Source organism: Podospora pseudocomata, chromosome 3 (genome assembly GCF_035222375.1).
Source record: "Podospora pseudocomata strain CBS 415.72m chromosome 3, whole genome shotgun sequence".
In the NCBI taxonomy this organism is placed as follows: Eukaryota; Fungi; Ascomycota; class Sordariomycetes; order Sordariales; family Podosporaceae; genus Podospora; species Podospora pseudocomata.
In genome coordinates, this window is record NC_085887.1 from 1,861,763 (window position 1) to 1,888,852 (window position 27,090).

Below are 27,090 nucleotides of genomic sequence, written 5' to 3' on the forward strand. Positions count from 1 at the left end.
CTGTGGACAAGAACACAGATGAAATATCAAGGTCTTGACAAATAGTCAACCCTTTTGCAGTCTATTGGACCCTTGACTATAACCCAAGGCGTATGAGCTGTGCTTAAAAGCTTCTTCATTGTCCTGAAAAATGTGTTGACAATCTTCAGATGCAGATCAACCGTCTTCAAAGGCATTTCCCATCCTGGATCAGTGTTGCTGGCCGGCCGGGTTGAACTGGGCAGACACATCTTGAGAGGTAAGTTCACACGAGTATAGGGTTGCTCTAGTGCAGCCAATGTTTATCGTCAAAAAGAAGAAAGCTATCACGAGTTTCGCAATATTAAAGTGAACCATGTCCATCTCTCTCCAAGCGTCGTCTCTTCCCAGCAAGCCACCACTTACACCCTCCTCACTGTCCAATCACCATCCAGCCCCCTGGACCCATCAGGATGGCGCTGGTCCACATCCTGCCAAGTGCCAGGTGTGGATCTGGGTCAGAACCTCAAGGCTACTTCCACGAGGCTTGAAGTTTCCAGTCGACATTAATTTGGAATGAGCAAGTGCCAGAGAGAATTCTTCTCGAACAAGGTTTGGACACCAAAATACACAAAAGGTAATGGTAGCTGCGAGACAAAATCAGGTTCGTTGGATTGAGCTATAGCGCGAGTCCGAGATTCACCACCAGATAGGTGCTCGCGAGGCTATCTCCAGCCCTGTTGTCAAGTGTAACACGGCTCAGGCCACACCGCCTAGTTGAAGTAATGAGGAACAAGAGGATAGGTACAGGGCAACGGGCAGCGGTGAAGCATCGATGGCGAAGGCAGAAATTCCCAGAAAATATGCTGTCTAACAAAGACTCAAATGCAGGCAAGACGAGGCTACATCGCTGAAGCCGTCATCTCTGCCGTCTGCGTTCCCACTCTTCACCAAATACCCCATGCCTCGATAACATAACGATAGTTCTCCAGTTTCTCCATGTGTGTGTGCGAGATAATCCCAGACCCAAGGAACCGAACAGACAAAAATGCAACGCAAGAGACAAAAACCAGAGCTCTTCCCAACGTCCTCTCTCCCTCTCAACTGGTAGAAAGTGAAAGGACCCATCATACCCGAAGTCCAGTGCCGGCAACGCCCATTAAAAACGTCTAGAGGAAAAAAAATCGATTTAGGCAGTCTCAAAACCACCAAAGGTGTTCTCGCCCGAGTATGTGATGTAAAGGAATCTGTGGCATCATCTGTTAGTGCATGGCTTCCTGATGAACAAAGCAAACAGAGCTGCACATACCCGTCCTCATCCTTGTGCTCTTCATAGATGCTGCTCATGAGAGCAGCGGTTGGAGGCAGGACCTCATCAACGAAGATGAAGATGGCCTTCTCTGGAGAGAGTTTAATCCGTTTGCGAATAACGTAGACGAACTGGCCCACGGTGAGATCGGCCGGAACGAGGTACTTCTTCTTGTCGATGGTAGCGATGTCGCTCTTTTCAACCTTCTCACAAATAACCTAATAGAGACACACGGATGATTAGAAATGGGCTTGTTAAGATGGGTGGAGGTGAGTGAAATGGCGGTGCGACCGGTCTCGCTTCTAGGCAGCCAACGGCTCAAGACCGATGATGTCGATGATGGCTTCACCGCCAAAGAGGTTGATGGAGTACTTACTGGAATGCGGTCAGCATATTTTTGACGAATGCGCTCGGCCTCGGCCTTGCGCTTCTCAAAGGGATGCTCGTCCTTAAACTTGGATCTCATTTTGGCGGGTTGGTTGTTGCTGGCTGTCGGTGTTGGCTGGGTGCTGTGGCTGGGTTGCTAGCAAGTGCTGTGTAGGTGTTGGATGCGGCGTCTGGGTATGTCTGCAAGGTAAGAGGTCAACAGCTGGATACCTGTCTGGAGAGGAAGGTGAAGGGTGGAAGAAATACCTCTCCTGGGTGATGGAAATGATGGTTGTTGGAGGAAGAAAGGTCGAGTTGAGTTGAGTTGGAGAAAGGTGATGGCCTTGTTAAGCTGGGGGGGCTTGCGTTGCACGGGTGCTGGCTGCTGGCTGCTGGCGGGCTGTCTGGCGGACGGAGAGGCGGGGTGCCCAGATGACTAACCAGAGTTAAGCTCCCAGAGCAGTTTAGCGCGTGCCCATCAAAGGTGAATCAGATGGGGCGCTCACATGGCGGACGACTGTCACCTGCTCTGGTACCGGTACCTATGGCTTTGTGGCTTTGCGCTTGATCCATGACGCAGCCCGGCTTCTTATCGCTGGGAGCAGCCTTTAGGTCACCGAGCAGAAGCTAGACTGTTTTGGCTCACCAGAGCACGGTGAGATCCCCGGTATGAATCATCAGGGCTTCCATTTACATTTGCAGCGAGGCAACCAAGTCCATGAACCTGTGAATACCTTATACTATCTAGATGTCCTCACGACAGAGGACGGGAAGCCATCCATGGATCTCTATCAGGACCGGGAATGCCCCGCTTTCCTGCCTGGAGGGTGTGCCTGCAAGGGACGACCCCGCGCCGTGTTCTCAACGTCGCGGTACAAGGAACATGGGGAGGCCCTTGTCCACCCGGCACAAAATCCCACTTGGGGCTCCGGCAAAGGTCCCGGTTCCCAGGAACCCATTCCGCAGCTCTGGAATCAACGAAACGTTCGATTCCAAAAACCAGATCAGCCGAGCCAGAATCGCTTCCAAAAGGGTGGTCTGCGGAGAGGATCTGTCACTCGGCACTGCCCGTAAGCCGTTAACTTGCCCGCCGAGTCTTGAAAAGTGGCCTCATGTTGGCGCCGAGCATCGTCTGATCCCAAGTACCGAATTGACCAACTCTCCGCCAACGGGCCGGCTTGTATATAAGAGCTCTCGAACATGGCCTCCCGTCGTCACGCTGCCCGTTTCTTGTCGCAGTTCAAGTTACGTCCTCAATTGGCCTCCAGGAGAAGCCTTTCAACCTTACCCAGCTCGACATCTTCAAGCTCGACGTTTGTGCCGTGGGCCAGATACGCCGGGTTGGCAGCTTTCGGTCTGATTGCTTCCGTGCCATTAACCTACGCCATGGTATGCTCCCTTTGAAGCCGCCGCTCGCATCTCAGCAAGCTAACAGCTATCTCCCCCCCCCCCCAGGCCGTCACAGAACCCCTCAGCATGGACTCCCTCAGTCTCGCCGAGCGCGACCAGCAACAAAAGAACGAGGGCGTCTCCGAAACCTCCCCCATGCGCCTCCGCATGGAAAAGTTTATCAAGGAGCAACAAGAACAGATTGTAAAAGCCCTCGAAGAGGTAGACGGAACGAAATTCCGAAAAGACGAATGGCAGCGCAAGGAAGGCGGCGGCGGCATCACCTGCTGCCTCCAAGACGGCAAGGTCTTTGAGAAGGCCGGCGTCGGCGTCAGCGTTGTCTATGGCACCCTCCCCAAGCCCGCCATCATGAAAATGAGCGCCAACCACAAGAACATCGCCCCCGACGGGGAAGTCCCCGAGAGCCTCGAGTTCTTCGCCGCCGGCCTCAGTCTGATCGTCCACCCCAAGAACCCCATGGCGCCAACGGTCCACCTCAACTACAGATACTTTGAGACGGCCAAGCCGGACGGGTCATCGGGGGCGTGGTGGTTCGGCGGCGGCAGTGATTTGACACCCAGCTATCTCTTCGACGAAGACGCGATACAGTTCCACAGAGACCTCAAGGAGGTCTGCGACAAGCACAACAAGGATTACTACCCGAAATTCAAAAAGTGGTGCGACGAGTACTTTTACAACAAGCACCGCGGCGAGGCGAGAGGGATCGGCGGCATCTTCTTTGACGACTTGGATGAAACCGTGTCTGACAAGGAGAACACGTTTGCTTTTATCCAGGACTCGCTCAAGTCGTTTATCCCGACATATGTCCCTATTGTGCTGAAGCGCAAGGACATGCCTTTTACCGAGGCGGAGAAGGACTGGCAGCAGATCAGGAGAGGGAAATACGTCGAGTTCAACCTTGTGCACGATCGGGGGACGTCGTTTGGGCTGAACACGCCTGGCGCGAGAGTGGAGAGCATCCTTATGAGCATGCCGTTGACGGCGAGCTGGAGGTATATGCACGAGCCTGAGCCGGGGAGCAGGGAGGCGAGGCTGGTGGAAATCTTGCAGAACCCAAAGGAATGGGTGTAGTTGAAGGTTTGAAAATCTGAAAATTGTATTTAGCGGTTTCATGTACATTAAGTATTGTAACGTCTGGGGGGAATATTGTACAAAATTTGAAAGAAATAGATTTCGAGTTCTGAACTTTATACGTCGACGGACATGACCAGTGCACGGGGCATCAACCTTTGACTTTCAACTCCAACCACCAGCATCAGCACTTCACTTGGATGCACCCTCTCTTTCTCAAAACGGAAAAAATCCTCTTCATCCTTGTTAGTTTTCCACAAGATGACCCTACCCACCCCACGACACTTCCTCACCAACCTCATAAACCGCCTCTCCACCATCCCCCTGGAACCACCTCAACCCCCATCAATCAACCGAACGCCCAACAGCAACGCCCTCTCCCGCATCCCCGTCTCCCACCGCCACCTAATCATAACCCTTCACGTCCTCTTCCCCAACCTCGTCCTCCCCTCCCTCGACCTCCTCGACCGCGGCCTGGTTCAGAAACTCGCCCTCTCTGGCAAGATCAAATCCGAAGAGCCAGAAGATGATCAAGCAGAAGATGTGAGAGGCGCGATATACGTGGTGTATTCCACCACCGCCGTCCCGTCCCGCAGACGCAAATCAGTCAAGCCCGACCCCGACGATGACAGGGTGGGAAATCGAGAAAACAGCCAAAAATATGTGGTGCATTTACAGGCATGGAACTGCACCTGCGCGGCGTTTGCTTTCTCCATCGTTCAATCACTCCTGGACGAACAGCCTCCCCAAATACCACCAGAGTTACACTTGGCAGAAATCACAACAGACGACGACAAGAAAGAATGGGAGTTTGGTGGCATGTCAACTGATGGGAAGGCCCCAAACGGGGGACAAATCCCCACATGTAAACACCTCCTCGCCTGCCTCCTGGCCGAGAGATGGGGCAATGCGCTAGGGGGGTACGTAACCTCCAAACAGGTGGGAAAGGGGGAGATGGCTGGGATTGTTGCTGATGTTTAATCTTGAGTGGGCGCAGAAGCAAGAATGGAGTCAGAGAAGCTGGAGGTCAATGTGTAGAACTGGGCCTTCGTGGTCATTAGTTGTGATTCAAAGCAACACGGCTTAGAAACGAGGCATAGTTAAATATTAATAACACGCCCACTGTGTCCCCATCATCGGGCAAAATCTATGGTTCCTTCTTCGTACAATCATTTCATTTGTATGTGGCTGCGGGCTTGTCTCTGAGTCCCAGTGCTCGCCGTCCAAGACCCCTAGGTCCACTCACTCAGAGTATTTACTTCTTCTTCTCCTTGCCCTCCTTCTCTTTATCTCCCTCCCTGGCATCCCCGTTCGCCGCTGGGCCACCCTCCTTCTTCTCCCCATCCTTCCCATTCGCCGCCTCCTCTTTTTTGGCCGCCTCCTTCTCCTCGGCCTGCTGCCTGTTCTGGTTCTTGTTTTCGATCAAGTCGTGGAAAGCGGTGATGGCGCGAATCAAACTGCTAAGGTAGATGGCCATGAGCTGGTCGTTGGTCTTGATGCTCATGGCGTGCTGGAGGTCACTGTCGGCCTTGCCGCCGGATTTGGGCGTCGATAGGTTGGGCAGCAGGTTGAAGATGTCTTGCAGGTTGCCGAGAATCGTGTGGTTGACGGGGAGCTCGCCGTCAAGGACCTTTTGCAGGTAGATTTGGATATCTCGCAGGCGGAAGTGGAGGCCTTGGAGGGACTGGAGCTGGTTCGTCACGCGGGTGGATAGTGTGCCGACGGCTACGTCACGAATGTCGCGGAGGAGGTGCTCGACACCGATTTCTTCGGCCTCTTCAGCTTCGATGATGGACGGTATGTGGACAAAGGTCTTGGAAGCGGTGGTTCCGTCCTGGGAGGAGCAGTCAAGAGGTTAGCTGCTGGGGAGCAATTCGACAGAAAAGAGGCAGCACATACATCCTTGATCTCCTCCGTAGCAAAGTACGCGTCTGTGGGCACGCCCGACTCCTTTGGCTGGACATCAATGATGACCAGCAATGGGTTGGGGGTGTAGCGCTTGAAGAGCTCGTTGATTTCGAGATCCGAGGCCCGCAGCTTGGGGCCGGAATGGTACCACCCTATGAGCTTCTCTCTCGCATTGACCTTCTTGAACATGTCGTTCATGTTCTCGATATAGTTATGGTCGATGAACCAGACTGTGGGGTCCTTCTCGTCTTCCTCAAAGGGAACTGTGATGATGATGGGCTCAGGTCAGCATGCGATTAGCAGCTGGACGGGTTGGCGATGAATCCCACCTGCGAAGCTGTTTGACACCCGCACATTCTTGCCATCGTTTTGCCCCAGCAGAACACCGACTACCCGCTTGCTCTTGGACGTGTTGGCATCGGTACGGTTGTAGTGGTCGACAACGGAGAGGAGGACGAGGGGCGCAACCGAGACGCTGCGCGACACCAGCGAGAGCGTCTCTTGGGTTGTGGTGGGCATGTTGCAGTGGGCGAGCAGCACTTGTCGTCGGGGGTGAGGGCGGCGGGCGGCAGGGAGATGTCAAAGTAATGCAATCGGAGCCGTGGTATCGCTGGTGCTAAAACAGTTGTTGGGTCAAGATGGGACTATTGCAAGTAAATTTGGTTGTTTAGGTCTCTGTTGTCGTCGTCACTGGCTTCGCTGCCTCGCCAGATTCAAGGTGAGTACCCAATCGGGCTAGCTTCAGGTGCGGGTGGGCTGCTCTGGGTGTCTGGGAAGCGCAAGGCTGCGGTCGAGGCACGGGGCAAGGGCGGGCTGAGGACCTCACCGCCTGCTTTGTTGGGCAGCTTACATCATCGTAACATCAGTCTGGATGGGGTTAGCGTCTTCTTTTGAGCATCCCCTTTGGTGCTGGTTCGGCCGGCACTGCATGACAGGTGCGTCAGCCATGGCTTGGCAGGGCCCGGGGTTGATCATCGGCCCATATCAAGAGACAGGCCCCTCCATTCTTTCAAGTCTGGGAACCATCTCCCCTCCAACATATTGTCAACGTCGACGTAAACACCATTTATTGTATCGCCAGCAAATATTTGCCCGGGAATATCCAGTTCTACTCTCTTGCCCCGAGAACTACCCAACCAACACCGATACCATGAGAGTCTTCTCTTTCCTTATCGCGGCCCTGACCTTTTTCGCTGGCGTCATTGCCGTGGACATCCAAAAGTCGGTCCTGATCAGCTACCCCCCCGAGACCCCCGATTCGGTTGTCGACAATGCCAAGAAGGCCATCAAGGATGCCGGAGGAGTCATTACCCACGAGTACACTTTGATCAAGTAAGTTGCGGTCAGCGTGCAACCACATGTGCAAAGATTCTAACACTGTATTCAGGGGCTTCGCGGCCAAGGTTGGAGAGAAGGTATTGGAGACTGTTACTGCGTGGGGTGAGGAGTACAAGGTCTCGGTCGAGGAAGACGAGGAGGTGCACATCATGGGCGGCAGCCACATTGGAATCTGACGAAGGCAAAAAACGACAAAGGAAAAGAATCAAGTAACGATGGGTCATGAGGGGCGCCCTGAATGAGGGCTCCTTGTGCGACGATGGACTACACTGATTGGCGTCATCTGGATGGTTGGGTGGTTGAATAGACCTGCTGGGTCCTGTACACGAGGGTAGTGTTATTGGTTATTCGCGAATTAGTTCTGAATACGTGATGCGTGTGGTGTGGTGTGGTGTTGAAGATACAGCTGTGTGGCATGGTAAGATGCTTCTACTGACTTATAACCTAACTTGGAACATCGGTACCCAAGGTTGGGGCATGAACATCCACAGCCGCGGCTTACTCTTCCAGCAGCTTTGCTCAGTTAGAGGAGCTCATAGCACTCTCGACGAAGGTCTCCATGACTACGAGTCCTGTTGGCATGGAAACAAACTACCTAGTAAAACAGATTGCCAACGCTCAGTTGAGATCACCTGCGCCGGTGCCATACATACCATTCCCAGCGTTGAAGTTCCTAGTCAACGTTAGATCCACCAAGAGCCTCGTGGTTCGGATGTGGGTAACAACCACTACCAACACCTCATGGCAAACAGAAAGCTCCTATTTCCGGGTTAAATTAATGATAAAGTTAACCAGAAACACAGGAATCGGTACCTATTCATGCATTATTATGGTTACGTGGGAGGTCCATGAGCACTGAGGCCCGGGCCAATCTGTGGGGAAGTTTTGGCGCTAATCAGGCCTGGAGCTTCTGTAAGGATGTGGCCAGAGCGCATCGTCTCCGACTGAACAATGGCTTCCTCGCTCCGCATCTGAACCTCGACTCCGACCCGTGCGACCATGAAACGACAAGAGCCCCGATTCAGGCAATAACACTTCAGCATTGTATTGTAAACCACGCCTTGTACCGTGTAAAAACCATGGGACTCGAGTCCTTTGCACTCCACGTCCAGCCTTTGCACTCTTGACGTTCGCCATCACCACGGCCCACCCCCTTTAATATACCATCCCAACTTACCCTTCCTATCTCCAACATCCAGCACCTAGTCGGATACACTCATACCCTACCTAGACGGACTACAGATACCACCTACTACTGCAGGAACACAAACATCACTCCACCCCGAGGGAATACAGCCCATCTACCAACACCTGATACTGAGATTACACCCACGACTAATCCACGCCGACCTGCCGGCAGCCCGCAGTCCTGTTCCACCATGGCACAACACAGCCCTCACACCCAAACCGCCCTCTTGAAATGGGTTAATACCTTCGACACACGCCGCAAGGCCGGCTCCTTGCAGGACCTGCGAGATGGCATAATAATGGGCCAGATCCTCGAAAAGATGCTGGCCCCTGAATTCCAAAGCTCGAGCCTCATCCAGGCCCCCAGATCAGAATCCGACAAGAAACAAAACCTCGAGACCGTCTACCGCGGTCTGGCGAGGTTCCTCCGCACCGACAACCCCCTCCTTGCCCCCTCGCCCTCCGAGTTCCGAGCCATCGCCGAGAACCCAGACGACAACGCTCTCTGCGAGTTCCTCTCGGCCTTCCTCACAGCAGCCTGCCTGGGGTCTCTGTCGAGGACATACGTCCCCAAGGTTTTGACCCTTGACAAGGCAAGCCAGGGGGAGATTGCCAAGATCATCAGCCAAAAAAGTCAGCTCAAGGAGGAAAGGGAAAGCAAACGAGGGGAGGGTGACTCAGGGGAAGAGGAGGACCTCGACATTCAGGATGCCCGGGACCCCGAGCTCATGCAGGAGGAACTGGACCAGATGCGCGACAAGGTGGAAATCCTCAAGAAGCAAAATGCTGACTTGCAAACCCGTCTCGACAAGCTGCTCGACACAAGAGAAGCCGTTTTGCATGACCTGAGGGTATCACAGGATGAGCTCCAGACACTGAAGCGGACCAGGGGGCAAGATGCCTCGGTGGCGATCCGGGACATGCGCAACGAGGTTCGCGAGAAGATGGACGAGATCGACCGATTGGAGGTTTTGCTCGACAAGGAAACAGCTCGGGCGGCCAGGCTAGAAAAGGAAAACGAGACTCTACGGGCCAAGGCCGAGAGAATTGTGGAACTTCAGGACAAGGTCACGCTGCTGGAGCATGAAACGAAACAGCAGCAGCAAATGATCAAGGGACTCGAAAACTACAAAAAAAAGGCCCAGGACCTGACGGCTATCCAGCAGCGCAACCGGATCCTCGACGAGCAGGTTCAGCAGTACGAGGCGGAAATGAAACTGTTTGAGGAGGTCAAGGAGCAAAACCGGAGATTGCAAAAGGAAGTCGACGAGAAAGTCCGGGTGCTGTCTAGCAACGAGCAGGAAATCATCTACACCCTCCAATCCAAGAATGTCCTCCAAGACACCAACGAGGAACTCAAGAGAAAGGTTGAGTATCTGGAATCCAAGCGCCAGCTTGACGAGGCCACCATTAGGGAGCTCCAGGAACAACTGCAACTGGGAGATATCATGCAGCCAAGTGGCTCCGAGAGTCCAGGGGCCGGCGCGACAAAATTCAGTCTTGAACATGAGCTGGAGGGCACATCGGATCCAACGGTGGCTCTGCGGCTGGAGGTCCAAAAGCTCAAGGCCGAGAACAACCTTTTACGAAATAACATGGCTGTGGCTTCTGAAAATGAAAGACTGCGGAACGAGCTCGATCTTGCTGGTCAGAGAGTGGATCACTATCGCGAAACGGCCACGGATGAGATGGAGAAGCACGCCGTGGCCCAGGAACAGATAGAGGCACTTATTGCCAACGCCATTATTCATGAGGAGTTAGTAGCGGAACCCGAGGTTTTTAATAGACATGTACTGATGTTTGGCTATCTAGGGATGCGGCATTTGTCAATATGCGTCAACAGCTGCTCGAAACCACCAAGGAATGCGAGGCCGCTAGGAAACGCATTGTGGAGCTCGAGCAGTTGACCAATGACAGAGAGCGGGAGATTATACAGGTCAAGGCAGAATGTATGTTGGAGGAATTCTGGACTATTTTTTACAAGATGCTAACTTGGCTGACGATGCAGTGGAAGCTGTCGGACAAGAGCAGTCCGAGGCGCTCGAGGTGCTCAAGTCATCTGACGAGCTCATCTCGGCATCTCTGCGCACCGAGCTAGAAGCCACCCGCAAGCAGCTGAAGCACAAGGTGTTTGAGCTCGAGCAGATGAAGGACCAGCTGATGGGTGTGCTGGTGTCCAAGGACAAGACGCAAAAGCGGCTGGACGATGCGCTGGCAGCAGCGGCGCCCAATGGGCAGCAGCAGGCGGACGAGGCAACGCCTGCCAAGAGCAAGAAGGAGGACGCCGAGAAGATCGAGAAACTCAAGACTGCGCTGAAGCAGAAGCTGGAGGTAAGTACCGATTCTTCCTCTCGTCTTGCATCCCCCCACGTGAGCTTCACGTTGGGTCGCGAGCGTCTCGAGGATGTGTTTGTCTCGTCCACATCAAAGCAGCCTCGTCCTCTCGGGCAAATGCCTCCTGAACTGTCGGATGCTCAGGGGTCAAGCGATTTGAGCCAGGCGACGGACGACAACTCCTCTCCTCTTGACAGTCCTGCTTCTTCCTCTTCGACCCTGTCCTCGGTGGATGATTACCTCGAGGTCAGGGATGATGAGGACTTGTCGTCGTCAGCGGCAGCGGGCAGGACGACGCGGGGGAGGCCACGGCTCGACAGCGCCAGCTCGCCTGGCGGTCTTGCACCTCCCATCAAAACCTTTTGGTACAAGGACAATAAAGGATGGCTTCCCGGTTTACGGAACATGTTCAACGGCTAGCACACATCTTTGCGCGCACACACACACACACACACACACACACACACACACACACACACACACACACAATAACTTTTAAACTGAGCTTTTTGTCTTTTTTGCCCGTCACATCACTCCTTACATCATCATATCCTCACATCACACATTGATCTCTGCGAGTACAACATTTTTTGCTCCTTCTTTTTGGGTTGAGAATCTTGATTCACTGATTCGTGATGTTTTTTTTTGGAAAATATAGCAACTCGAAAAGTCGGAACAAGACAAGTATGAGCTACAGAGGAAGCTAAAGGTGATGGAGAATGGGGGGGCGTATGCTGCTCAAAAAGTATGTTTTGTCTTCCTATCGCATTTTTTTATCATCCCAACCTGCAAACTTTTATTCGTCAACATGTATATGCTAACCCCACCTTTGTGTGTGAAGGCGGCCAACGACCAAATCATAAAGACGTTGCAAAAGGAAAACGCCATGATCACGACGGCGTGGTATGATTTGAGCTCGAGGCTGCAGAGCAACCATGTGGTGCTGGCCAGGAGGCAGGACGCGCCGAAGAGCTGGATTAATAAGCAGAGGCAGATGGTTAATGGTAAGTTCTTTTTTGGGGGGAGAGCGAGAGGGGTGAGGATGTTGAATGCTGACTGGTGATTTATTGGTGGGGGGTTAGCTACGCCGAGGAGATAGGGAAGGACGACGGCGGTGGCGGCGGGGAGTGGGTAGTTGGATGATGATGGGGTCGGGAGGGGGTTTGGGGGAGGTAAAGGGGTTTGGACACTGGATTGTCTGGACAAGTCAGGGGTACATGGGAGGAGGCAAAAGAGGGAGGTATATTTAGAGTAGGATTTGTGATTTTTTCTTTTTCTTTTTCGATTACACAACCCTTTTTAACTTGATGGTTGTTACTTAGTTTATTGGAATACCCCCCCCCTTTTTTTTTTTTTGTTACTTGATCTCTTGTTTGCGGGGGTGGGAAGGGGGGATTTTGTTGTTAGAGAGGTATAGATGAGATGGAAGGGTAGACAGAGCTAAGGGGTTAATGAACCGTTTGAAGATGATGTGGTATTTGGGTACTGGTATACCCCTGAATAGACCGCCTTTTTTTTTTTCAAAAAAAAAAAAGAATAAAAAAAGATATGATGTGATGATAGTTACAAAATTGGGGCGTGCAGGTGCAAGTGAAATCATGATTGATAGCTGCTAACAGAAAATGATACTGGCAGGTAAAAGAACATAACTGCAAAAAGAAGAAAAAAACAAAAAAAAAAAAAAAAGAAAAAGACAGCCAATGTTTCCAACTTTTTACTGTGTGGAAACAGTTGAATTTGATTTTATGTGGGATAGGTATATTCCATTCCCCAGGCCCCTATCACCCAGTATTCTCATCCCTGTACCGGATTGATTGAAACTGGACATTGAGGAACAAGTTACCATTAAGAATGTCATCTCTTCAGCAAAGGAGCGGCCTGGGCTGTGGGGTTTGTTGTGGTTGGTTTTGGGTGAGTGGGCAAGGGGATCGAGCCGGCTGGGAGGAGGGTTGTTGTGTTGTGGTTGGAGGAGGAAGGAGGTGGTTGTTTTGCCGTGGTTGGAGGGAGGGGGTTGTCTCTGTCGTGGTTGGGGGCTAACCGTGGAAGATTTGCATGCAACATTTGGTCTTTGCTGTGTCCGATGAGAGGGAGGGAGGGGTATTTGTGCTCGAGTGTTTGATGGAACAGGCGGCGGTGGATGGTGGCGTGTCCGTGGGGTACGTGAAGAGGCTGGGCTAAGTGCATAAGCTTCAAGTGCTCGCCAAGATACGAGGTGAGCCACCGTTGGACTACTGAAGCAACCGTTAGGACTTGTCAGATAAGCAGTGTACACGGCAAGGTACCTATCTTGGACTGTGTGAGGGTTAAGTTTTACAGATAAAAGTGTTGGACCTATTCAAAAGTTTGAAGGCAAAGTAGATACAGCCTCAGAGAGGCCGACTTCAACAACCCTTACTGCCCATTTCGCACCAAAGCAGGCACAGCATTTCACAATGCCACCATCTGATCAAATTGCAATTGGTACCAAACGGCATGTTACCACCCCTAACCACAAACAAGCACACAACCAAAATATCTCTCTCGTCTCAACAAGCAAGAACACAGAAGCCTCCATCCCCTACCAACCACCTCCAGTACAAATCAGCCCTCAGCCCCATCCACCTCCACTTCCTCTCCTCCTTTTCAATGACAACAAGATAGATATAAATCCCCAGCATGGTCTACCCATTTAGCCATACGCCCTCGTAGATACCCATTGCCCGTGCCATTCAGACATCATCTTGTGACACACATCTCCCACTCCTCCAAATCTTCTCCCTGGCGCCGGATCATAGGGACAATCATGTCTTCAAAGCTAGGTAGTGGTTCTCCTCTCGTCTCGACGCAAGATTTCCAGGAAGCTGATTCTAGTGTTGTTGGTTGCACGCGGGAGCTGGCCACGGCATATAGGGCAGGATAGGAGGGTATAGCGTCGTGAGATTGTTCTTGTCCAGGTTTTGAGGCAGGTTACTGGTGTAGGGAAGGGGGTTAGTATCTGTTGGCAGAAGGGGGTGTTAGGAGGTTAGGTAGGGGGGAGGGGCGGGAGGGTGGGTTACGGCGGAGTGTTTTCTTGCAGCAGACAGTTTCTCTATCACCTGCTCGGGCTTCGTCTCCTCGAGGCAGATTTGGCATTCATCTTTTGTTGACGGGGGAGGGGGGCATGTTTCCTTCGGCTTCCAACGTCTTCGGGGTCTGGAGCGGTGGTTGCTGATCCGGACTTTGGTCGATAGACGAGCTCTTGTGTAGTGGAGGTGTTGTCTGCGGATTTTAAATGATGGTGCCATCGGAGACCCATGATGAACTATGGGTAGGTGTAGGGATTCCTTTTGTTTGTCGGTGAAAGAGTCTTTTTGCTGGAAAAGAGCAGAGTTCCCGGATCTAAATCGGTCGGATAAGGAAGGGTTCGGGTGGGGCTGGAGTTTACTTTCTCTGGTAAACTTCAGGCCACCATATGCTTGGGGATGCTGGGGGCTGCCGGAGGAGGGTGTGTGGCACGCTTATTTTTGCACACATGGACGATGTGGATGGGTACATCCATTCATGGGGCATGATCAATGTCAAAGATTCCAGATATTCGACCTAAAACACCCCAGCAGCGAGCTATCTTGCCCAATCATCCACAAGCTCAACCCTTCCAGGGCAATGCTGTGAAGTCCCCAACTCCTAACCTAGGTATGCAATCCCACCAACTCATCATGAGCACTCTCCAGCCCCTGGCTCGGCAAAGTCTCCCATTGATCCCTTCCTTCAACCCAATACAACTCCACCTTCCTCAGGTCCACTTTCCTCAAACATGTTGGACAGTTGTATTTCTTCTTTAGCCAGCTCACGAGGCAATCATCTGTAGGTATGCCACAGTTAGAGCTTAACAAGGGCAGTGAGGTGACAACCACACATACAGTGAAATGGATGCCAGCACTCAGTCAGTATGACGGTATTCTTCATTCCATCAAGACAGATGGCACACTCGTCTCCCCTCACCCTGCAGTTGTCTGTGTCTGACGGCGGGTTGTATTGTTTGTGGGGGTGGATCTCGTCTAGGGTGAGCTCGACTTCTTGGGTAGAGTCGTCTTCTTGGGTAGAGTCGTCTTCTTGGGTACAGTCGTCTTCTTGGGTAGAGTCGTCTCCCTGGCCAGAATCATCTTCTTTGTCGATTTGGTCGAAAATGTCTTCTTCAGGGCCGTTCCAATCAGAGGGGATTTCCGCCAGAGAGAGACCCTCAAGAGAGACCTCCTTGGGCTCCTCCTCGCGAGGAAGCTCCTCCTCTTGAGGGAGTGCGTCGACGCTGTTCTGAACTGCTAATCCACTCATCCTTGACATGATCCGAGAGAGAATTACAGATGTTGGTTCAGCTCAAAAGCCGGGCTCGATGGCTCCGGGCCAAAACAGAGCAATGTCCGGTGGTCTCCAGGCCATGGCGGAGGGTGAGTGGGTTGTGGCTGGAGTGTGATCGGACAAAACAAACGGAAATGCGGTCCCCAGCGTGTTGCCAGATCACTTGAACCTGGGGAGCGAGCTTCCACCGGGCTTGATAATAAAAAAAAACGATTCTTGAGCGCACTAATCACATACAAATACTCGCAAGTTCCTACCGCCCTCTAGCTTAACATGTTTTACCCCCATCCCACCCCCATCCGGCGCGCCATCTTTGGGGGGATCCGACCCGTTGTGATAAAAACGACGGCTGGCCATGGGGCTCCCAGTTGTCTTCCCGGTCCGCATAATACAACCTGTGCCTGAGGGGGTCCAAAGACTGGTGGCACAGCGGGCACTTGTGGGTAGATATCTGGATTATCCAAGGGGCGAGACCCCTATCTGTTACAAGGGCTAGGAGGAGGCTATGCCAGAGTATTCAGGGAGTGTGCATACGATGAAAGAGGTAGTGCCGGCAACTCAGAACCATGACTAAGATTCTCGCGCTTTTGGCGTCGTCATCAAACATGTCATCTAGAAAAATGGTGCAGGATTTTGTCCCTTGATTGATAGCTCAATCTGCTGCTTCTTTTCCGGGGGCGGTTCTGCAAGCTGAGATATGGTGTCGAGAAAGCGACGGATTGCGTCTGGGGGAGGACGAGTGCTCTGGAGAAGGCGATCCCAGTTGGTGGCCATTTGGTGTCGATGCCCACCTTCAACATGAGACGGGATAGACCTGGCCAGTAAATGCATACGAGGGTAGAGCTGCTTGACATGCGTGGTTCTGATTGGTCGTGGTTGTTGTCTCGGAGCGGCAGGGCTCTATTGGTTGGGGGTGTCTTCAGGCGTGAGATGTGACAGAAATTGGTTCACAGCAGCAGGCAGTCTTAAAACCCAAGAGGCTGAGAAGTCATGGTTGTAGTAACCTTTGGTGTGGCTGAATGAAGGCGTAATTAAAACTTGGTCGTCTGAGTGTGCTCAACTGGCTACCTAGGTAGAACACGAGCAGATGGCGCAAACGCCTATCGCTCAACAACTGGTGAATCCGATGGCTGCTGTGAATCACCGCCGGCCTGGCCAGCAGGAAAGATAAATATCTGAGAGTCATGGAGCAGAGGGCGCGGCCTCGTGTTCCTGTCTTTCAGGCACCAAAACTCCCTTGTCTTGCAACAACTTCTCGCCTTTATTACCGCTTATAGCATCTGCCTGGACACCTGAGGAATATTAACAACTCCAAATACAATCATATCATCCAAAGGAAACCCACCCAACACTGAAAACATAGCCGTTGTATAAGACTACTTTAGCCCTCCCACCCCCCCTCTAACTAAAGTAACCTGCTACCTTGCTGAGCAAACCCCCATAATGCCTCAAGGCAAGTCTCTCTCCTCCCTTCTCTTTCCTCCCGAAACTCAAAGTGAAAACCGCCGCCCTGGGTATCGCACCATGAAAGCAACCGCAAAACGCCAGCCATGCTCCTTGATGATGAGAGAAAGGAAATGCATGCCACCCTTCCATCACCTTATTCCATGTCCGTTGGCCGAAAAAGTTGACGATAATGACACCGCAGAAGAAAAGAAGACGGCCAAGAAAGAAAAGGCGAGAAGTCGAGAGAAAAAAGCCCCTCAACCATCAATATGGTACGGCTCAGCAGGGTGATCCCCCCCAGGACCACCACGGCCAAACCTGCGATTAGTCCGAACAGGACCAACCCTCGACCCAGGAAGGACGTTGCCCCGAGAAGGCGTCATCGGAGCCTGAGCAGCCTCCCCACTCAAGCCCTGAACCGTCGTGGCAGCCTGTCGAAGACCCGACTGACCAACACTCTCAACCGCCCCATCCTCCCTCTTGATCATCACAGCATTGGTGCTGCTCTCGCTATTCTCCGGCACACTGCTTATGCGTCCCACGCTCGCAAGGTAATGCAGCCTCTGCATCTGGGCGGGCGTCTTCTCATAAAACTCGGAGCGCGGCTTGATGATCATTACCGGAACATTGTCACCTATGGCCCAGTTCCAGTCACCCAACATGCGGATCAGAGTCCAGGAGATCCCAAAGTCCCCCTTCTCAAGGACGGTGCCCCATTCCTCTGGGAGGGGTGTGCCCCGGCGGTTGAGGCAAAAGATGTAGAATAGGAGGTGGGCAACGAGGAACCGTCGCATGGGGGATTCCTTGGGGGTGTTCTCAAAGACAAAGGCGACGTCCTGCATGCTGAGACAGACGTGATCGGCAGAGGCAGGGCCCAGGTAATCGTAGAGGACATCAACGCAGGCGTTGCGGAGGCCGACGCACTCGAATTTGTAGCCGAGAACGTAGACACCGAGGCTGATGTCAAAGAGTTAGCAGGTGACCAAAGTGATTATAAATCAGGAAAAACTCATACTAATCGCGGATAGTGGCACTCTCCCCTTCAGAATCTTCGTAAGGAGCCGGGAGCCGAAACGAGCCCGTGTTGCCAGAGAGAGCAAAAGCATTGCCATAGCCCCAACGCAGAAAGATGTTGAAGAGCTTGGGGTCGACATCAGGAAGTCTGATGGGTTCCTCATTTTGTGAAGCAGGAGTGTTGACAGGACTGGAGGCTGGACTAAGACCTTGAGCCTGACCAAAACCATGAGGCTGCTGGACAGAGGCCTGAGTCTGGCCGAGATCCTGATAGCTGGCAGGTGAGGCGGGACCAGCAAGGCCCTCGCCAGAAGTGAGCGTCGCACGTGTACCGCCACTGAGCAAGCGGGTAAAGAAGGGTGAATTCTGCGTCAGCAATTTCTCGTGAACGTTCCGCGCCTGGAGATCAGGACCAAGGTAGATGGTCACGATCCGGCCGGCGAACCAACTGGGGTCAAAAAAGTTAGCCGCTGGGCGAGGCATGTTTCCGTTTGTGTATGTGATTGTGAGTGTCAATGAGGATATGAATGGAGTTGAGAGCTGGCGGATTGTCGCCCCAGGCACTCCAAGCGTGAGTGTGAGGTGTGGTGAAAGAGAGAAGAAAGGGAAGAGAATTTGTAAGCTTCGCAAAGATTTATAGGCCCAGAGCTCGGCGACGAAAGTTGGCCCGGCTTTTCAGGGAAGGTGCAATCCTGCTAGTGATGATGTCGCCGTCGACGACATCACATTGGGATGATGGAAGCAACTTACTGGTCCAGACGGAGCCGAGGCCTAATCTGCCACGAGCCTTTGAACGGTGTACTTGTATTAAGCATGATTGTCCCTTTTGCTAGCGAAGGACGCCAAAGCGAAACACAATTCCGGGCCGTGTGGAAACGAGAGGTACCTATACAGAGAGTTGTTTCTGAGTCGATTGTAGAGGCTTGTGGGGTAGAAGAGAAAGATCGCTGACAACCCGCAGAGCAAGCCTATATATTACCTTTCCACTACCACTTGATCATGCCCCACATAACTGACTGCTTCTATCAGCTTGGATGGGAGCAACATGGCAAACTATTCACTATCGACCCCACTAACTCATCTCAATGGAAGAGACAGGCGGGGACAGGAAGCTGTTGAGATAGCCTCTGATAATAGAGCTCAGATGGACTGGGTGTATCAGAAGTCAGAGTGTCAGTAAGACAGAGGACGCTGAGAGAGACTTGCTTGACTACGGCTTTGGGTATTGCTCGGATTGCCCTCGGACAGGTCAAGCTGGGACACAATTTGCCTGTAATCCATCGTTGTCCAGATATCCTACTTGGACGAGCTGGAACAAGATTTACCTCTGATCTTGCACTTTAAATCAATCCGGAGTAATGCCCTTGTAAAGGCTAAGGCAAACTCACCTCGTATCACTTACCGTACATCAACCCCAGCTCTCAATACCTACTTCCAAGCTTACCAAGAGCACCCCAACAGAAAATCCTGCCTCCCAAGAGGTATACTATGACATTGCAAGATAACCAAAGACAGAGGCCCCGAGCCTTTACGTTAAGACATGATCTCCACCCTTTCGCATCAGTATACACACCCCCAGCCCGAGGTCAGCCAGCAGAGAGAACACCATGATACTCCCCCGTCCAACTCGGACAAAAGTCAGATAAGAGAACCTACATACAGATCTTCAAAACCAGGATGACTTTCACTTCCCTGAGCACATCTGACAATGAAGAAAAAAGGATATTGCACTTGCAGCAAAATCACAAAAGACACACAAAGCAGCATGATCCTTATAGAGAGTCTCTAAGAATAAAAGGTACCTATAGTGGTATCTTTGTGCCACAGCCATAGAAAACACCACCCCCTGAACCCCTTTTCCCACCCACACATCAACCGCATCCACAGCAACCACAACCCAACCACCAAAATGACCCAAACTTCCCCCGACCATCATCTCCAAAATTACTCCATAAAATATACCCAACCAGCGGAGTCTCTTTACGCCGTAAAAGACCCGACCTTGAGGATCCTAACCCATCTCACATCAACCGTGACCGTTCGCGCCAAACCCACCGTTTCCATCAACCTTCAGTTTAGATCTGCAGTTCCTTTAATGCTCCTCATGTTCCTCTCCGACTCCATAAACTCATGATTCGCCCACCAGCAACTCAGCTGACCTCTTCGTCCCCGCTCGGCAGCATGCTGTCCCGACCACGTGGCGTATCATTCCACCTCTCCACCCGCAGCAACAACGAGGATACAGACTTCAGTAGGTTCTTACCCAACTTCGAAAGGGACATGATCACTGCTTATGCATTGAGAACTGGCGGTTAGATACACCTCTCAACAACCGATAGACACACATCATATCAAGCAAAATTGGAACCAGTAATCAGAGCGAAGAAGCCATATACCCACGGCCAATGTTCAAGATTTCCCATAATCACAAGAAAAAGTTATTCATATCTTGGCAAACACAACGCCCCCTCTTCGTCCCAAACCCAAAAACTGGGGAACGAAAAAAAATACGCTGGACACCACCGATAGAAAGAGAGCCCACCAAAACCAACCCAGGCTAGGTAGACACTATCAAAACCAACACGCACACACCACAAACACACACACAACAGACAGCGGCCGCTTTCCCAAATACAAGACGCCTACACCCCAAAGCAAAAGATACGACAAAGATATCTTTCCATAGAGAGAAGGCCCCGCAAAGGGGAACCCAGAAAACAAAAAGTTATGTGCTTTCACCCCGCCCACCATTTGATTTCCGCGCGCCCAGTAGTGTACCCGTCCAGAGATGCAAAAAAGGCCCTTTGACAAAATAAAAAAATCCCAAGTCAACACAAAAATAAGAGGATATCAATGGGTGAACAATTCGCCCGCCGAATGCCACCCAAGCCCCCCCAACCCCAATGGTACAAGAGAGGAGGCCAAAAAATAGCCACAATAGACAACAATATGAAACAGAGACAAAAACACAACCAACTCCACCCTTCCCCAATTTCCTTCGCCCGAGAAATTTCTCAACCAACAAAACCGCAAGTTCTTTGCCGACCAGACCTCCCCAAAAAAGATATTTCGCCCATGTTGTAAAACCCGCACCACCCAAAGATCAGAACACCTAGGTTGCAAGAAGAGAGAAAAAGCACCCCCAACCAGCCCCAAACAGACGGCCGAGGAGAGACCCCCGGGCCACTCTATATGTCGATATTCTTTTCTTTGTAATGAACTCGTAAAGACCCGTGAGACCGTAATGACGTTTTTTTTATCGTGAGACTGAAAAGTCGTCGCTTCCCCGTAACGACGAGACGCAAAAGAGATGACGCCAGCCCGAAATGTTGTATGGTATCGAGAAAAAGAACCAGAAAGTGAAGACCGCTGTGAAACTCCGTCGTGAGACACCGATGCAAAAACAATGAAGCTGGCTTGTTGATGATGCAAAACCACCTGAAAAACGCCCATTCGTTGTAAACCGCAGAACAAAAACCGCAGCCCTCATCTTTCGAGGTCGGAAACACCGGCCCGAAAATAATATACGTTTTGTGGTATCAGAAACAACAAACGAAGAGGTATCGATTATTCTTTCATCGCGCCATCCCAAAAGTCAAAAGTTTTTTCCGCTTCGAAACAAGTCGCACAAGAGTCGATTAAGGATGTTATTTTGTACAGGTGATAAGGGTATCGTGAGGGGGTTGTGCAAGGAAGTCGAGTATCCATGGTGAAGTTGTCGCCCCTGCCTGCCAGAGGGAAGGTGGTAATAAAAAAAGAAGAATCGATGCCTGCTACTTTGCTTTTCTTTTCGGTGCCCGCCAAGATGAACAGCTGCTCGGAACGAATGTGCGCATGCAAGTAATTTTACAATGTTCGTAGTTTGCACCGACGACGACGGCGTTTCAGTCGGGGCTCTCAACCTCGTGTAGCGTCACAGCGAAAGCGAGACGACAGCCCCAACTTACCACCGCCGGCCGATGTTTTGCGGCTGCATCCGGGCGGGAGAGACCGAAGGAGGTGGGCTCGACATGGTGATGCCGGTAGCAGGGTTGACGATGGGGATGGCGTTGCGGGCGCGGGTAGCGGCAGGCTGGTGGATCTTGAGGTTGCTAGAGTGGCTTTGATATGGAGGAGCATACACTGGCGAGCCGGTCTGGACAGGGTAGTGGGCGACCTGGATGGGCTGCTGAGTGGGAGACCCTTGGGGTGAGTTGCTTGCCAGCGAAGAACGCTCCGAAGACGAGCTGTTTATCGACACGAGCTTTGGGGCCATCAATGTCAGTTCTTGAACGTGGCAGCGGTGCAAAAGAGGTCCGTGTCCACCAATGGCGCCGGGCCAGAGGGAGGGGGAGTGCTCACATCAGTCTCGGTCAACAGGCCTGGGCAGAACTCCATGTCGTCTTCCAGATCAAAGGACCGGCAGGCCTCGAATCTTGACCGAAAGCTAGACAGGTTTACCGACTCGGTCAACTCCTTCATGCTGCGCACACCGCGAAACTGCTTCTGGGGATGCTGCGAGACCGATAACCTGGGGGCTCTCCGGTTGCGGCCGCCATGGTGCGTGTGCGAGACGGCAGGGGCTGTGGCAGGTGTTGGATGCTGCTGGTGCAATTGATAGTAGGAAGACATTATGAATGGTGTTGACACTCTCAAGCCAAAAAAGCGTCGTCGTCGTGAAGGGGTCGAATGGTGAGTCTGGAGGTGGTGGTTGCGGTGGTGGTTGTGGGTGTGGCGAGGGTTTTGTGCGGAAGCCGAGCTGCAATTTTGAAACAATAACAATCAAACCGGGCTAACCGAGGGCGAAAAGTGAGGTGGAGGGCGTTGTGGATTTGATTGCCAAAATGAACCGAATTAGATGGGAATAATCGTTGTGGTCGTATGTGTTGTGTCGTGGTGGTGATTCTTGTTGAAACGCCTTTTTTGGTTTTGGGGGGGAGGATAGGTTTTGGTGGTGGTTTTGGTGGGACGAGGAGATGGGTAGGTTGAGAGGTAAAGTAGGAGAGAGGCGAGGGAGGAGAGGGACAGAGCAATCGGAGCGGGCAAATGGGTTGGTCAGAGGGAAATGGTGGGTGGATGGGGGGGCACTGGGGTGGCCTACAGGGGTCTCCTGCACGCGAGAGGCAGGACCCCGGGCCACACCCACACCAAGACGAGCACCAGACACTCTGAGCGAATGCACTGGCCACTTTTCTTGCAGCCCGGGTGGCAAAGGTATCCACTTTCTTTCTGTTGATTGGTTACTAAGTCCACGCTAACCCTAATTCAGCTTAGAGTCTGTTGTCGTGTAATTTTGGGCTGGGCGTTGCCTTGTGCGTCCTCCGCCAGCCAATGCCGAAAACGGTCTGTGACGGTGCTGGCCGTCGCTGGTTGGAGTGTGGCGCTGCCTTCCTGCCAGCCGGCAAACCCTCGACAAGCCCGATTCTCCACTCCGTCTCCTGCCCACAATCGTCACCCGACGTGGCCCGACACCACCGCTTCTTCTTTTGATACCGCCAAACACTGGTGATTCTGGGGGCATTCAATGTATCTTTTTCTACCATGTCCTCCATCCCCTCTCCTTTGTCGATCCACGTCCCTTTTTGAGTTCCTGGACTCCCGTCATTCTTGTTCCTCGTTACCTTTGGACAGACGCCTCGAAACATCCCGTCGCTTATCGCCGCCTTGCCTTGCCTTGCCTTGTCACCATGATGCGCATCTCGATGCGAACTACTCCGTATTTTCTCCCTGTTGCGGAGAGAGAGGGAGGGTTCATCGGTGTTTACACTGAAACTGCGCCCGCGGCCCAATCGGTGGTGGCCTGGACCTTCATACCACCCGTTATTGCGTTGCTGCAAGCGGCTCGAGATGCATAATTAAGTGCAGCTGAGTGGCCATTGGCAGCGCTCTCCGGCCCAGCCTTGTGGCGAGGGCGCTCCATCTCCATGCTTTGACTGGCTGGTGGTCACGGTAAAACACCGCGAGACCTTTCTGGGTCTTCCCGTGCAGCTTCTGAAGTTGCATTCGACAAACGCAAGACACCAAACGTGGCTGGTGTGTTCTTCTTCTGTCTTCTCACTCTTCTCTACCACCCCGCAGATCCCGGCCATTGATGATTGCGGCGGGCGGATTTGCTTCCCCTCACCGGCACCCAGACCACCATCTCGCCGGCGATCCAAGGGCGCAACAAACCTCATTGCTTTGCCACTGATTGGCGCTGGTGACGCTGATGATGCTAGCTGCCAGAAAGGCTTCTACGTCCAGTATTCTGCATCCATCTGCATAGTGCCACATAGGACGGCCTGCGAACACGAGCGGGAGCTGCTGCGTGAGTGGCAGCCAAAAGCAGGACCCAGCACTCGGCTGCTGACTCCGCATGCAAGGAGCAACAAGCTGCCCATTCACTTGACGCCCGCCCGGGAGAGCCATTGGTTTGCTTCAGCAGCCGCCTTGTGCGCCTGCAAATGCAGCATGCTAAAGGAAAAAAAGGGCGATTTATCTCCGCTGATGGATTTCAGCCGGATCGCCCTCTGCGTGCCACGACATAACCATATCAGACCAACTGACCGCCTGGTTCCATTTTCTGGTTTGGAACCGAACTGCTGTCACCCTCGAGAAGACGAAAGAACCCCCACCTTGCCGTTCCGCTGGTGGGGTGACGAAAGGGGCACAACTCTTCTCTTTTGATGCCGTTGATTCTCTCGCTGGCTCGCTGGGTGGCACCCAAAGTCACCCCATCAGCGTCATACTGGTCCATCACCAACCAGCATTCTTCCGCTTTTATCCATTATCTGACAACAGTCTCTCAAAAGAGCACTCGTGGCTCTGCTCTGCTGAAGCTTTACCGACAACCGACGACAAATAGTGTTTCAAAGTCCGGGTGGCTTGACTGCCTGAAGCGGGGCTTGCCAGAGCATGAAAGCAAGCAACTATTAATTAAGGGATTTCTAAGCCTGGGCAATTACAAAGCGCTTTAGCAAGTAAAGCTTTTTTAGTTAAGTGTGGCCAAAGAGCGCTTTGAGTCAAGGAAAAAGGATGTAAGCAATTGGCCGGAAAAGTAGAAAAGTGTGTGCTCCTGGGTCTCCGGGCTAGCTTTTTCTCACTTTTTTTGAGAAGATACTGTATTTTAGTGCTTCGTCGTCGGCTTGCAGTTTTAACTGGCTGATTGGGAGTTCGCCCCAGTGTGGGGACAAACTGTTGAGGTGGTGCCTGTTTCTGGGCGTTGGCAGTTACCGGTTTGTCCGTGGGCCCAAGGAAGGGAGAGGAGGGGTATAGAGGGGTCTCCCTCCCTGCTGCTCCCGGATGTCTGAGACATGCAGTTCTTGGGGCGAGAGCTGTCAGACTCTCATCAATGCGCTCCTCATCTGGCGAAACGGTGGGACAGAGAAAGTGAGATTTCACACATCCACCAGTGACACCACACAAGTTGCTGGTCAGTGGTGCGCCGCTGGAGTGTGGCTCTCGCCGGCCGCCCTCCTGGATGCGGAGTGGGGCCATCGGGAACAGACAGAGGTCACAGGGAACATGCATTGTCCAATTGACGGGACGCGCCCAGGGCCGGGCTGTGTGTGCCTGCGCCTGCGCCTGTTCGAGAGCTTCCCCATTGCGCTTTTTTCCTCGGCAGAGGACGTTTGTGTTCAAGACGAGTCATGGCATTGGGTGAATGCTCTGGACTCCTGGAAGCCCCGGTCGTGCCATCCATGGTTCGCGCACGGTGAGATCTTGCCGACTGATTGTCATCTTGTTAACAGAACACAGGCCCCATGCCCTCTTTTGATCTTGGAGATCCAATCACGGGGACTTTTGTTCGACAGCTAACAGTGAACACTTGCAGCTGGGGAGGGAGGGGAGAACCCTGCCACACCGCTACTCCAAAATGTGAACTGTCACCAGTTTATTCATCAGTGTGAACTGCTGGAGGTCGCCTGTTGTGTCTGCCCACGCCACGCCGCGCCGCCTCCACAGTTCTGTCTGCCCTGGATACGCTGCAACACTACCATGTTGGATTCAAGGAAATCCACCGCCGAGCTGCGGCACGGTTATAATTGCTTTTGAGCTGGCTTCTGCAGAGTTGTGTGTGTATGCATCTGCTGACCTTAGATGTGATTGATATTGCAGACGGAAGCATACAAGCTGCTGACATGATATGCATAATATTCGGAGAGCTCTTGACTGTTGCTCACCGCATAGTTCATATGGGAGAACGATAGAGGGATGGTCGGCACTGAACTATCGTTAGAACCTCCAGGGTCATTTGTGGAATTCCGAGATGGAATTCCCGTGGACGTTTCCAGTGGTGGAGCAACTGGCTTCTGTTAACACTTTCAGCAAACCTTGCGGGAACCACTAACACTTGTGGTTTCAAATATCAAAACGCCAGACAGTAGCCAAAACGTTGACCTCGACGATACCCTCCCATTCGGGAACAATTACCAAACAACATCTTCCTGACCCCCAAATAGTCTGCATACTAGTTCATGCACCTACTCTCCCTCTCTACCACTTTCACCGTCAAAGAGTTGTTTCTGAGTGTAGTTTAGGGTTGGGCATCAAGGGTTTCACCACTTTTTTGCTCTTACATATTAATACATCATATGCATTGTGCATACTGCAGTAGTCGCAGTAGGTTTTTTTCCCCACCGAACCGAGCCCCCCGCCGGTGTTATGTCTCTGCTAGTTTTTGGGGCATTCCAACATGTGAGACACAACACTCTGTTTTCGGGTTGGAAGCGAGAAAATTGGCAGTAGTTTAGGTACGAAACGATAAACTTGCCGAGATGGACAGAATAATTAGTATTGGATATCACTGTAGCGTTTCTTCAAGTAAATAGTTCTGCAGGGAATTTGTTACGGAATTGCGGTTGTGAATTGGATATGTCCGAGGTGTACATTGATAATTTAACCCGCATCTTTGCAATTCAAGATGCTCATCTCAAATTTGATGAACAAATTCCACGGTCTTCTCTGGCCAGGATGTCAAATATTGATCATGTGTCACGGGGTCACGGTGCACCACAAGGTGCGACACAGGCGGAGATGTCTCATCATGTCAACAAACCCCCTTCTACTACGCCTCTTGAAGATCAGATTGGGGTTGGCGGGCGGGCGGGCGGCGGCGTATGGCAGTTTGGTTGTTGTCTGTGCGGTCTCGGCCCCGCAGAGGACCCGGGTGACCCGGGTCCAGGTCGGGTTTGGAGTTGCGGCGTTCACGGGGGGAAAAAAGTTTGGATGATCCACTTTGGAAGACCGGACCGGTGGAGGAAGATCGGGGACTTGGGAGAAAGCTTGAATGGTGTGGTGTACGCAAGGGGAGAGGGCCAAAATCTGGGGTAAAGAGATTTGAAAATCTCCCATGTTTTGGTCATTGTATCGGGTCTAGTTGGGGTTGTTGACGAGGGTGGTAAAGGTTTGATCAATCTTGAGGTCCCATGTATAGCTCTACCTACCTATGATATCTGGTAACTAGGTACTTCCAA

At 52.3% G+C, this 27,090-nt stretch overlaps 9 protein-coding genes across 9 annotated transcripts; 4 read left to right on the plus strand and 5 right to left on the minus strand.

Moving 5' to 3' along the window:
* Window positions 1-603: 603 nt before the first annotated feature.
* On the minus strand, window positions 604-2,237 carry ATG8 (ubiquitin-like protein atg8). The gene is made up of 5 exons (XM_062888820.1): window positions 2,140-2,237; window positions 1,901-2,073; window positions 1,644-1,834; window positions 1,268-1,485; window positions 604-1,205 (listed from the first exon to the last, which is right to left on the minus strand). The coding sequence occupies exons 3-5, from the start codon at window positions 1,731-1,733 to the stop codon at window positions 1,148-1,150; spliced, it is 366 nt and encodes a 121-aa protein (XP_062744736.1). The 5' UTR covers window positions 1,734-1,834; window positions 1,901-2,073; window positions 2,140-2,237; the 3' UTR covers window positions 604-1,147.
* Window positions 2,238-2,265: 28 nt separating this feature from the next.
* Window positions 2,266-4,114, plus strand: HEM13 (Coproporphyrinogen-III oxidase; the record flags this gene model as incomplete). The annotated part of the gene is made up of 2 exons (XM_062888821.1): window positions 2,266-3,022; window positions 3,089-4,114. Exons 1-2 carry the CDS (start codon window positions 2,834-2,836, stop codon window positions 4,112-4,114), a joined length of 1,215 nt encoding a protein of 404 aa, XP_062744737.1. The 5' UTR covers window positions 2,266-2,833.
* Window positions 4,115-4,375: 261 nt separating this feature from the next.
* On the plus strand, window positions 4,376-5,095 carry QC762_305270 (uncharacterized protein; the record flags this gene model as incomplete). The annotated part of the gene is made up of 1 exon (XM_062888822.1): window positions 4,376-5,095. The coding sequence occupies one exon, from the start codon at window positions 4,376-4,378 to the stop codon at window positions 5,093-5,095; it is 720 nt and encodes a 239-aa protein (XP_062744738.1).
* Window positions 5,096-5,147: 52 nt separating this feature from the next.
* On the minus strand, window positions 5,148-6,815 carry RPN8 (proteasome regulatory particle subunit). Its single transcript, XM_062888823.1, has 3 exons — window positions 6,352-6,815; window positions 6,014-6,285; window positions 5,148-5,948 (listed from the first exon to the last, which is right to left on the minus strand). The coding sequence occupies exons 1-3, from the start codon at window positions 6,539-6,541 to the stop codon at window positions 5,370-5,372; spliced, it is 1,041 nt and encodes a 346-aa protein (XP_062744739.1). The 5' UTR covers window positions 6,542-6,815; the 3' UTR covers window positions 5,148-5,369.
* Window positions 6,816-6,893: 78 nt separating this feature from the next.
* On the plus strand, window positions 6,894-8,130 carry QC762_305290 (uncharacterized protein; the record flags this gene model as incomplete). Its single annotated transcript, XM_062888824.1, has 3 exons — window positions 6,894-7,354; window positions 7,410-7,778; window positions 7,874-8,130. The coding sequence occupies 2 exons, from the start codon at window positions 6,894-6,896 to the stop codon at window positions 7,534-7,536; spliced, it is 588 nt and encodes a 195-aa protein (XP_062744740.1). The 3' UTR covers window positions 7,537-7,778; window positions 7,874-8,130.
* A 153-nt stretch (window positions 8,131-8,283) lies between these two features.
* On the plus strand, window positions 8,284-12,592 carry QC762_305300 (uncharacterized protein). Its single transcript, XM_062888825.1, has 7 exons — window positions 8,284-10,304; window positions 10,361-10,497; window positions 10,557-10,879; window positions 11,541-11,627; window positions 11,724-11,886; window positions 11,965-12,428; window positions 12,565-12,592. Exons 1-6 carry the CDS (start codon window positions 8,740-8,742, stop codon window positions 11,979-11,981), a joined length of 2,292 nt encoding a protein of 763 aa, XP_062744741.1. The 5' UTR covers window positions 8,284-8,739; the 3' UTR covers window positions 11,982-12,428; window positions 12,565-12,592.
* An 809-nt stretch (window positions 12,593-13,401) lies between these two features.
* QC762_0053440 (uncharacterized protein) lies at window positions 13,402-15,181 on the minus strand (the record flags this gene model as incomplete). Its single annotated transcript, XM_062883523.1, has 2 exons — window positions 13,402-13,831; window positions 14,843-15,181. The coding sequence occupies 2 exons, from the start codon at window positions 15,179-15,181 to the stop codon at window positions 13,829-13,831; spliced, it is 342 nt and encodes a 113-aa protein (XP_062744742.1). The 3' UTR covers window positions 13,402-13,828.
* Window positions 15,182-16,591: 1,410 nt separating this feature from the next.
* On the minus strand, window positions 16,592-18,363 carry QC762_305310 (uncharacterized protein). Its single transcript, XM_062888826.1, has 2 exons — window positions 17,658-18,363; window positions 16,592-17,599 (listed from the first exon to the last, which is right to left on the minus strand). The coding sequence occupies exons 1-2, from the start codon at window positions 18,137-18,139 to the stop codon at window positions 16,900-16,902; spliced, it is 1,182 nt and encodes a 393-aa protein (XP_062744743.1). The 5' UTR covers window positions 18,140-18,363; the 3' UTR covers window positions 16,592-16,899.
* Window positions 18,364-18,958: 595 nt separating this feature from the next.
* QC762_305320 (uncharacterized protein) lies at window positions 18,959-22,939 on the minus strand. Its single transcript, XM_062888827.1, has 3 exons — window positions 21,998-22,939; window positions 19,045-21,899; window positions 18,959-18,983 (listed from the first exon to the last, which is right to left on the minus strand). The coding sequence occupies exons 1-2, from the start codon at window positions 22,265-22,267 to the stop codon at window positions 21,600-21,602; spliced, it is 570 nt and encodes a 189-aa protein (XP_062744744.1). The 5' UTR covers window positions 22,268-22,939; the 3' UTR covers window positions 18,959-18,983; window positions 19,045-21,599.
* Between the last annotated feature and the right edge of the window lie 4,151 nt (window positions 22,940-27,090).